This window comes from Benincasa hispida, chromosome 1 (genome assembly GCF_027475165.1).
Source record: "Benincasa hispida cultivar pf3 chromosome 1, pf3_genome.v1.1, whole genome shotgun sequence".
Taxonomy (NCBI): domain Eukaryota; kingdom Viridiplantae; phylum Streptophyta; class Magnoliopsida; order Cucurbitales; family Cucurbitaceae; genus Benincasa; species Benincasa hispida.
The window spans coordinates 15,926,452-15,938,492 of record NC_143478.1 but is presented as its reverse complement, the minus strand read 5'-3'; the positions used below and the strand labels follow the sequence as shown (position 1 = coordinate 15,938,492).

General features: G+C 33.7%; 1 protein-coding gene across 1 annotated transcript; it reads right to left on the bottom strand.

Moving 5' to 3' along the window:
- Positions 1-2,827: 2,827 nt before the first annotated feature.
- LOC150038275 (uncharacterized) lies at positions 2,828-4,121 on the bottom strand. The gene is made up of 3 exons (XM_090312571.1): positions 3,780-4,121; positions 3,404-3,580; positions 2,828-3,217 (listed from the first exon to the last, which is right to left on the bottom strand). Exons 1-3 carry the CDS (start codon positions 4,119-4,121, stop codon positions 2,828-2,830), a joined length of 909 nt encoding a protein of 302 aa, XP_090168697.1.
- Positions 4,122-12,041: the final 7,920 nt, after the last annotated feature.

Genomic DNA, 12,041 nt, shown 5'->3' with positions numbered 1-12,041 from the left:
ATATTTCATAGACAATAGTGAAAAAAATATTTCATATTATTATATTGCAAGTGTTTGTTCATATAGATGTTTACAAATTACAGGACCCTACGAGAGTTTAGGACATCAACCCCAACAGTAATTCCAACGATCAAAAGTCAACAATTTTAAACAAAAATACAAGGATAAGTAATAAAAATTTAATTCTTTTTTGCACAAGTGCGGTTACCCGAACTCGAGCCCAAAAGTCATTTCCAACAATCCCCCACAAATGACTGTTACAGAAAAGTTAACAAATAAAGAATTTAAAAGTTCAAATGAAAAAAAAAAAGGAAATAGATGTTCTGAGTAAATAAAGAAGATCAGACTTAAACATCAATATCTAATGATTTGAATTGATGCATAGTGAAGTAGGACAACAACCTTGTTAGAGAGAGTGAGTTACCTCTTGAACTTTCAATAGCGTTGGTTGAGACCCCTACAACACGCCTTACTCCTAGAATTTTTCTCGATTCTGCAATATAAAGTGTGCTTATTATGGCCATACACATAAGCCTCAGGTCATTGTGAGAGCTTTAGAAAGATAGCTTCAAACTCATTCATAGAAGGTGACCACACCTTCACAATCACTTTAATTGCTTCATCAAGTCTATTGCAATAGACCACTCAAACTGAGCTATGAAGACTTCTCGTCTAGTCCATACTAGGAGTTCTTCATCAAGTATGTCAAAGATAAACCACTCAAAACTGAGCTATGAAGATTTTACACTTATCCATCAAGTCTATACCAGGACCACCCAAAAGAAGGGCTATGAAATTTAAAAGGTTTTAGTTCTTTCCATCATGTCCGTACTAGGACCACCAAAATGAAGGGCTACGGACCATCAAGTCTATCACAATAGACTACCCAGATAAAGGGCTATAGAATCCTATAAGGGTTTAAGTCTCATGTTTACTGACGATTCTAAAATTATTTTCCTTGTAAAACCTTTGGTCAAAGGGTCAGCCAAATTTTGCTCAAACCTCACAAAATCCAAGGAAATAATTCATCCCTTTAACAATTGTTTCACAGCTCCATGTGTAAGACGTATATGTCTCATTTTGCCATTATAAACACTGTTCTTGGCAATACCTATGACAGCCTGTGAATCACAGTGCACAAATAACCACTTGTACTGATGCCCCTATAATGGTACATCCTTTAGGAGGCTTCTAAGCCATTCAGCCTCTTGTCCTGTTAGTTTTAAAGCAATAAATTCTGATTCCATAGTGGATCTAGCTACGCAAGTCTGCTTAGTAGACTTCTATGACATTGCTCCTTCTCCGAGTAAAAACACATAACCACTTGTAGAACTGACTTCGTCATTATCAGATACCCAGCTAGCACATAATAACCTTCTAAAACAACAGGGAATTTGTTAAAATGTAAACAATAGTTCACAGTTCCTTTAAGATATCTTAACAGACGGTGAAAATAACTTCAATGATCTTTATCAGGATTATGTGTATATCTACTCACTCTACTAACAGCATATGCAATATCAGGCTAGTAAAGGTAATTAAAAACATAATGCTACCTATAATCTTTGCATATTCAGACTGAGATATACAATCACCTTTATTGTTCTTAAGAAATATACTAGCATCATAAGGTGTTTTTGTAGGAGGATCATCAAAACAATCAAACTTCTTTAATAATTTTTCAATTTAGTGTGGTTGGCACAATGAAAAACCATTTGCAATTTTCCTTATCTTAACACCAAGTATTACGTCAGCTTCCCCTAAATCTTTCATTTCGAAATGGGAAGATAATAACAATTTGGTATTATGTATCACCTCTATGTTTGTTCCAAAAATGACCATATCATCAACATACAAACATATAATCACACACTCTGCTCCAAACAACTTTGAATAAACACATGTATCTGAAGAGTTTAAAACCCATTGTTTATCAAAGTATCATTGAATTTTTCATACCATAGTTTAGGAGCTTGTTTAAGACCATAAAGAGATTTGTTTAGTTTACATACTTTGTTTTCCTAACCGACAACTGTAAAGCCTTCAGATTGCACCATATAGATTTATTCTTCTAGATCACCATTGAGGAATGAAGTTTTTACGTCCATTTGGTGAATTGGAAGTCCATGGATAGTAACCAACGCAATCAAGGTCCTAATAGTAGCTATTTTTGTTACAGGGGAATACGTGTCAAAGTAATTAACACCTTGTTTTTGTGTATACCCTACTACCAACAATCTAGCCTTGTATCTTTCAATTGAACCATTTGACCCTCATTTTCCTTTTGAAAATCCACTTGCACTTAATAAGTTTACTTCCTTTTGAAAGATCTACTAAGTTCCAAGTTTGGTTCATGATTAGAGAACCCAATTCACTCTTAATAGCTTCCTTCCATAAGCTAGAGTCTACATAACTTAAGGCTTATTGGTAATATTTAGGATCCTCATATATAAGGTACATACATGAAAACTTAGTCAATATCATTTGGCCTCTCAACTAAAAAAGTAGTTAAGAAACCAAGACCAAAATTTTTCTTAGTTCTCTGTCTCTTACTTCTTCTTAGTTCTATAACATGCATTTTATCCGTGTTGCTAAAATTTACAATGTCAAACATACTACTAGAACCCATATCATGCATATTATTAGACAAAGAAGGCATGAAAATATAATCATTATCACAATGAACTGTTCTTACATATTAAGCATTTCCCTTTTTTAAAGGAAAAACATGCTAAAAAAATTTTGCATCCCTATATCCACACACAGATCTATCATTCAAGCACAACAGGTATCTTAATGGAGGATATGGAACCTTAGTCAGACATCCTCATACCCTCAGATAAGAAAGAATAAGTGCATATCCCTTCAAGAGTTCGTAAGGCGTCTTATCCAGTTTTTTGTGAGGTACTCTGTTAAGAATAAAACAGGCAGAAAGCACAACTTCCCCCCATATATTATCAGAAAATCCAAAACTTAACAACATAACATTCATCATTTTCCTAAGAGTTCTGTTTTTACGTTCTGCTATACCATTTTGTTGTGGTGAATAAGGAGTAGTAAATTCATGAATAATACCATTTGATTCACAAAATTCTTTTAGTGTATTATCACTATATTCACAACCTCTATCTGATCTTAACCTCTTAATCCTTTTATCTAATTGATTCTCTACTTCTGCTTTATATTTCAGAAACATACTACCAGGTTCATCTTTTTTCTTTAAAAGATAAATTCTAGTATATCTATAAAAATCACCAACAAAAGAAATGTAGTAATTTTTTCCACCTCTACTTGTGGTGTTTTTGAAATTAGCTAAATCAGAGTGAATTGATTCTAGTAATTCTGTAGTTTTAGATGTGATAGGTTTAAAAGGTTTCTTGATAAAATTTGATTATACACAAACAGGGCATTTACTAGTTTCATGTGTTTCAGATGCATTAATCAATTTCAAATCCTTAAGTTTCTTAACTGATGCAATATTCATATAACCTAGTCTACCATGCCACATATCAAGTGACTCAACTATGTATGCAGAATTAGAAGTACTTGCATTCATCATATTTGAAACAGAGACAATATTCTGTACAAAAAGACCATCAACAAGATATCATTTACCAATAAAGTCTCCATTTTTGGTGAGGATAACCTTGTTAGCTTCTAAAACAATCTTGCCAACTCGATTCAACAGACTCCCATATACCAAGTTCTTACGTAAGAATGGTACATACAATACATTACTTAAGGATAAAGTTTTTTAGAGGTTAATTTTTTAAAAAAACCTTCCCTTTTCCAAGCACTCTTGTTGTGGCCGAGTTACCCATGAACATACATTCTCTGTCAGCAGTGTCCTCGTAGTCATGGAAGAGCTCTCGGTTTGAACAGAAATGTCTTGAAGCTATGGTGTCAAGTATCCAGTCAATTTTGGTTTCTACCAGGTTTGCTTCCACAACAACAGCAATTACGTCACCTTGTTCAGCAAGATTGGCTTGTGGTGTGAGTTGCTGATTTGGTTTTCCTTTCCTTTGACTACATTGGTAGGATTTGTGCCCAGGTTTCCTACAAACATAGCAGATCTTTTTTTTTCTTTTCAATCTTCCCACCAACATATTTGCGATATCCATTCTTCTGGAAAGAATTAATCTTTCCAGATTGCTTCTTATGATTTTTTGACATGTCTTTGTTAACAGCAGAAGATTCAACCAAGTTAGCATTAATTGAATTTAAATTACCCGAAATTAGCTTATCTTTTATCTTGTTGGCTTCTTCCATGCGCATGTGACTGATTAGCTTCTAGAGTGTCGGATCATTCTTTTTGTGTTTTAGATGATTTCTATAGTCACTCCAGGATAGGGGAAAATTTCTCAAGCAACACATCAGCTTGTAGAATCTCACACATTTTCATGCCCTCGGCTAGAACGTTTGCCACTAAATTTTCATACTCATGTATATGCTCCACTATTGGTTTCTCGTTCATCATTTGGAATTGAAGCCATTTACCAACGACGTACTTTTTGTGACCAACATCATCTCTTCTATATCGGGATTCCAATGTACTCCAAATTACCTTTGCTGATTTTTGGACCACGAACAAATCGAACATTGAATCTGTCATATGATTCAGCAGATGGCTGCAGACTGTTTTGTTGTCTTTCTCATATTTATTAGGATCAATTACGAACTGCTTTGATTGATCAGAAACATCAATGGGTTGAACAAAGGATTCTGGATCAGAGACAGTGCTCACCTTTTCGGTAGGCACTTCTGTGGTGATGACGTAATCAATCTCCAGCTGCTCGAAGAAGATCAATAATTTTTGGAACAACAACGATAATTTGCTCCGTCTAGTGGTTCGAGCTTGGACAGATCAGGGAGAACCTTATCGTTCTTGATCGACATCTGTGTTATTTACTTTCAGATTGATGAATTAGATATCACGAATGTTTGTTGCGCCATGGAAGAACCACTACCTGAAAAGCAAATATGGCACGACCTCGGTACTAATTGCTTAAGCCGGTTGCTCCCCAAGGTTAATGCAGCCTCCAAATTTAGGCGTACACCTGCCAGAAAAAGGACTAGAATTGAAGAGAAGATTGCTCAGAACAATAGAAATAAAGTGGAGAAGGAAGAATAAATTTGTTGTTGTCCTCTTCATAAATCTTAACAAAATTATATAGAGGAGGAGAGGAGGACACCAACGGATGGAACGAAATGGGTGAAAATGGAAAGGTCTGTTAATGGATGGAAACCAACGGTCAGAACCTCAAAGGTCTGATAACAGACAAAATCCTCAATAGTCAGTTAACGGACAAAAATAAACGGTCAGGATTCCAATGGATCAATATAGATAAAAACTCCAACGGTCAAAAGTCAACAATATTAAACAAAAATACAAGGATAAGTAATAAAAATTTAATTATTTTTCGCACAAGCGTGGTTACCTGAACCCGAGCCCAAAAGTAATTTCTAACAGTTCAAAGAGGCAGTCAGTGCCTCCCTCCAGCCATTATATTCAGCCTCACACCCAAGACCGATCACTGCCAACACCAACCAGTCGCATGCCGCCTGAGCTTCAATCCATCGTTCGACGTGTCGTCAGGTGCTGCCGATCTGCTCGCATGTCCATCACGCCACTAGTTCATCGTGTCGTCGTTTGTGCCACTGTCCCAGTTGTTGTAGTCACACCTCGTCAGTTTTAGTGGGTTGTTGGTGAGTTTTAATGGCTTTATGTTTTCTTTGGTAAAACTTGATTACCCATTTAATTTTTGGTTTGGGAATTAATTGACCCATGAATTTTGGGTTGTAGATTCAAGTTTTAGAGAGTTATTGAAGTGCTGTCCAACGGGTTGAGGCGGTTTTGGCTGGATTTCTTTAAGCATTTCAGATCATTTAAAGTTTCCAGGGATTGTTGTTTGCAAGTATTTATGGTTTGCTAAAATTTGGGTTTATAACTCTATTGGTGGTTTATGTACAGTTTGGAGTCGTTGATTGAAGTTTGGAAGTGATTTAGAGCCAAACTACAAGTTGGGAGCCCAATTCAAGCCCTTTTCACTCAAGATAGAAAATATTTGGTTTGCTTATTACATTTGGGCTTATTCTCAAGGTAAGTAATGTTACTACCGGAACCGCCTTTGAGCTAGACGATATAAATGATATGACAATATTTTATTTTGATTGGATAATATTGAGAAGCATGATATGTTATGTGAATAAAGCAAATTCTAGAGAGCATGATGCCATTTGTACGTGACCGATATGAATATGAGTGGGACCCTAAGAGGTGTACCATGAATTATCTTGTGAATGTTATTGATGTTATGATAAATGTCATGATAGGAAAGTGTTGGTTGTTCTCCTAACACCATGATATTACAGCTTTGTGAGCCATTGGTTCACAACTATATTACAGCTCCATGAACCAATGGGTTGACAACTATATTACAGCTCCATGAACCTGTTCGGTTTTATGCCCTAAAACTCGTAGATAGTAAATGTAACTTTTGACTGTTCATTAATAATTATTATTGATGTTTTTCAATAAAGCGTTATTGTTTATATTATGTTAATCATGCCTAAATAACTCTAATCTAATAAACTAGAATCCTGGGTTGTTGTACGAGTCTTGAGCTGTATGTGGAGACATACGGGGATCACTGTTCAAGATACAACCTAAAAGGTCTTTAGTATAGGGATAAGGTTGGATACCTTATCTTGTAACACTATGAATACGACCTACTTTATATTTGATACAAACATAATGATTCAATGTGTTCGTGTAGGAGACATATGAGTGGGGTATCCCATGCAATGAGTTTGCATGAGATCAGACCGCGAAATAGTAATCCTTATCTGAACACCATTGACTAGTTAGGTTTCTATTTCACTAGGATGACTTAAGCAACTTAGTCTCAATCCTGAGTAAGTTATGAACTCCTATACATGAGGGATTGTCCGTTGATTTGTATGGGTGAGAGTGGCTGGATCGCCAACTCAATAGGCCTACCATTTTGGGGATAAATCCAAGTGGATAGCTAGGAACGTAATTTCATAAGATGGAATTCACTCATTTCCTGTTTTAGGAAAGTAGATGAGTGTTCCTTTAAGTAGTGTTTTTGGGTCTTGAACAAAGGGTCCTACCCTCTCATTGGCTTGAGAGGGATTTTTGTTTGTTGGTTGGACTACAAACAGGTTGTTCATTAAAGGAGCACTGGTACTTAAGCATGTAGAAGTAACCCAAGGGTAAAATGGTAATTTGATCCAACTGGTGTTACAAACACTCGTGAGGGACTAACTTGCTATTATTGGTCTATATCTGTGGATAAGTAATATATCTACAGTAAGAATAGTGCAATTATGAGTCTATAGTGGAGTGTATCCATAATTAACGAATATTGATTAACTCGGTTAATGAGTTTAGTCAATTAATCTCATATTGTTGGAGCTTCTGACCTATAGATCCATTAGGTCCCACTGGTAGCTCAAAAAAAGAAGTAATTTGAATTGTTCAAATTAACGAAGAGAAAATAATATAACGTATGTTGATACATTATAATATAAAGTTTAAAATTTAATTAAAATTTATTTTTGAATTTGATTTAAAAATTAATTTATGGGAGAATTATATATTTGAAGGATTTCAAATACTAAATGTAATATGAATTAATTTCATATTATAACTATAGTCTATAGGTTAAAAATAATGCACATAAGATGCACATTAAAACTATAGATTATATGAGCGAAAGATAATTGAATGTAATTCAATTATAAGGTTAAATTAAATATGTGATATTTAATTTAATGATTAATTAATTGGAGAATTAATTATTTTAATTTAATTATATTTAATTAAATATGATTTGATTAAATTAATTGAATTGAAACTATAGGCTATGTGAGAGAGATGTATTAGAATATGATTCTAATACATTTAATTAAATATGGGAGATCTTTAATTATTGTTAATTAATTTGATTAATAATAATTATTTAATTTAATTTGTTTTAATAAATTAAATTTGATTAAATTTGTTTAGTTAAATTAAATATATTTATTATTATTAAATTAATTAAAATAAATTAAAATTAGATTTATTTATTTTAATTAATAGTAATAATAATAAATAATTGAAAAAAAATTTGTAACTCCCCACGTTAGGGAGTTACGATTTTCAAGGGGAGAGGGAGTCTTCTTCCTCAGTCTTCTCCGTCTCCCTCGTATGCTCTCATAGAGGTTAATTTTGTTAGTTAACAACAAAGAAAAAACAAACTCTCTCTAAAAAGGTTTTGTCCTCCCAAATTCTTTTCCTTATTCGAAGATTGAGAAGAGGGGATCCCACAATCCCACCTCATAAAATCCATCTGAGGATACCAGTGAAGGCCTTTTTGGGAGTGTTGTTGATATCCAACAGAGATTTTTCATCAAAGGTATGACTTCCTCTTTCTTTATTTTGTTGAAAATGTATATTTAGCCCATGTTTATTTTCCAATGCTATTTTGTTTTATATTAAATTATAGTTAGATCTGATTTTTTCGCTACGTGGGGCTTTAATCCCTGCAGAATCGATGGTTCACAACTATATTATAGCTTCATGAATCAACGAGTTCACAACTATACTACAATTTCGTGGACTGATGGGTTCGCCATGATATTATAGCTCCGTGGGTCAACGGGTTCACAAGCATATTACAGTTTCATGGACCGATAGATTCGGCATTATATTACAACTTCGTGGACCGATGGGTTCACAACCATATTACAACTCCATGTTAGGATGGCTTAAACCGTTCACTAGACGACCATCTAAGAGTGGTTAAAAATTATGTGTATTCCACACACATATTTGCATCTAGACATAAATGCATAGTCTGACCTCAGTAATGGGTTACTTACTGAATTTTATTTTCACCATTTCTTATGTTGTATTTTTAGGTAAGGGCAAAGATAAATTGGTGAATGACAGAAGGAATCAAGTTGTGCCAATGAGACTAGTTTTCAACAGTTCCGCTCAGTTTTCATGTTTATGTTGCAATTTTAAACGTTTGAACTTAGAGTTCATTGTTTGGGATTCTTATTTATAAACCTACATTTTTCTTATTTCGAATTTATATTTTAGGGAGGCATTAATCAAAGATTATTAATCATTTAAATTTTGAAAAAGGAAATAGGATGACTCATCACTCGATATACGAATGTTAAACAAAAAACTCTACAACAACTATAACAAAAAAATATCAACAACAAGTAAATAAGTAAAGGAATACAACAGTTGGCAACCCAGTTCGGTGATACACACCTACGTTCAGGGGGCAGAGTACCCAAGAAAGATATTCCACTAATATTAAAGAGTTAAGCAATTTACAACGTAGTACTTATCTATAATACACCAACTACTACAGTGGCTCATGTAAATCTTAACTCATACGTCACCTAAGCTCCCCCGAGTGAAACTCCCTCTCAACTGTGTTGGGAATGTCCTAGAACTCGCCGTTCGTAAATTTTGTGTTAAACATTCTATTTATCAATAAAATATTAATGAGTATCTTATTCAATAAAGATTTTGATTTTGCATTCTATTATGAAAATCTAATAAACATATCCATGACTATAGTATAAATACTTTAACTTTATGTGGTGACATAAATAGGATCAAGTTAATAGCATATAGCCTAAATGGTCTATAAGTATATGGATGAAATTGGGTATCTCATCTTGGTAACACTATTGGATGCGGCCTATTTTGTATAGGTAATACAAATGATGTGATCCACAGATCATTCATGTAGAGACATGTGAGTAGGGGCATCCTATGCAATGAGTTTATAGTTAGACTGGACCACGAAATAGTCACTTTTCTTTATAACAACCATTTAATGTTAAAACTGACTATTTCATACTAAAGTAACCTAGGATAACTCGATCTTAATCCTGAGCTAGCTATGAATTCCTATTTATTCGAGATTATCCTTTGATCTGCATGGGTGAGAGTAGTCCAACAACGTTTCTCAATAAGCCTTCCATTTTGGGGATAAGACCGGATGGATAGCTAGGGATATAGCCCTGCAAGATGGAATTCACTCCTACTCATTTTAGGGTTAGCAGATAGGTTGTTTCCTTAAGTGGTGATTCCAGGTTTTGAACAATCAGGACCCCGCCTTCTCATGATAGAGAGGGACATGATTCATAAGTAGTATTATGAATCAAATTGTTCATTAGAGGGTCTGTGGGAACTTAAGGAACAAGATGTATTTACAAGGGTAAAACGGTAATTTTGACCCAGCTGTAATTACGAACGACTGGTGAAGGATTGACTTGTTGATTATGATTTACATGGACAAAAATATATCTACAGTGAGAAGAGTGCAACTATCGAGCTCTAGTGGTGTGTCTTGATAGTTAATGAATAGTAATTAATTCGATTAAATAGTATAACGAATTAATACATATCGTTGAAGCTCATGATCTATAGGTCCATTAGGTCCCTCTACTAGCTCTTAAATTGGAATAACAAATTGAGTATTGATGTATGAAATTAGGGTTATGAATTTGAAATGTTCAAATTCAATTTTTAGGGTTTTTCGATTGATTGTATATGATACAATTAAAAATGTTTGATTTAACTGAAATTAAATGAAATTGGAAAATAAATTAATATTTAAATCATGATTTAAATATAAAATTGATTTATTTTGGTGAAATTGGTATTTTATTGATTTAATATTAAGATATTAAATTAATATTATTTTAATTAAAAATTAATTAAAATTAGTTTTATTTAAATTAATTATTTTTTAATTAATAAAACTAATTGAAATAATAAAATAAAATGATTTTAGAAATCATTTTCAAGTTAGTGGATTTTTCCCATTTTTAAGAAAAATCCACTAACTTCATTTTGATGGATTATCACCAAAATCCAATTCAATCTTGTGATGATCACCAAGTAAGTGGTGCTCTCCATGAAACCTATTGATTTTGCATGAATTCTATCTATACATAGAAGCTCCATTCAGAAAAATGATCAAGCAATCTGAGTTTTACTTGCTGAAGTGAAAACCTGAAGACCTTACTCAACCCTCACTTGTCCATGCTTAATTCAACTTGATTTAAGTGTGTTCACCACACGTTCCTGCTTGAGTATAGTGGAGAAGATCTTGGTGGTGGTCTTCTTGAAGATTCAAGCTCTGACACTTCACACCCGATAATGTGTGAGACTCCTCTCAACTTGATTACCTTCCTCTTGGATTAGCGAACTCCCTTCACTAACAAAGGTTAGCTCCTCCTAAGATAGAAAATCCCTTCTCTGAAGCTGAGTCTTAGGCTCCCCTTACAATTGAAAATCCCTTCTCTGGCAGCAATGGCTTAGGTTCCCCCTAAGAACGTGAAACTCTTTGAAGTGTTGCACTTAACGAATGAAGAACATGCACAATAAAATAGTGAGTAAATGAGGAAGAACACGATGTAGAGTAGTTTGATCTAAGTAAAGAAAACTTCTTACTCAATTAAACAAATGCATCAATCCTAAAAGGTCTACAAATCTCACTTTAAATAATCGAATCCAATCAAGGATTTAAGTTCTTATTTGGAATAGAAAGTCGTACTTCAAAAAGGAACAAATTAGACTAAATATCATAGACGAACATTTCCAGATAAGAAAAATATTCTGATGTCCCAACTGGATGTAGAGACTTTATTTGAGATATCTTCAGTACCACTGCCTTAGAGAAAATTATAAAGCAAACAAACTAAATCTAAAAAAATCTCTCCCTTTGACTTATAATTTTTTCTTTTATATAGGCAAAACATAATCCAAACTACCATTGAACAATAAGCATAGGTGTCTATAAGAAAGTCTTGACAAAAATACAAACTACCATTAAACAATAAGCATAGGTGTCTATAAGAAAGTCATGACAAAAATACTAACAGCAATAGTACACCACAAAACAAGCCAAAACATGCAGAATCTAGACTATCACCAATTCAGAACCATAAAATCCAAAAAACAACAAGTTTAGAACCATAACCAACCACCGAAACAAACC

Bases quoted from the DNA above. Each gene is read 5' to 3' on its own strand.
- LOC150038275 (XM_090312571.1), bottom strand. From the start codon at position 4,121: ATGGATATCGCAAATATGTTGGTGGGAAGATTGAAAAGAAAAAAAAAG. The intron at 3,581-3,779 runs GTTTTTTTAAAA...CTTTTTGTACAG, and splicing joins GAGTGCTTGGAAAAGGGAAG to AATATTGTCTCTGTTTCAAA. The intron at 3,218-3,403 runs GTTTGTGTATAA...TATCTTTTAAAG, and splicing joins ATGAAACTAGTAAATGCCCT to AAAAAAGATGAACCTGGTAG.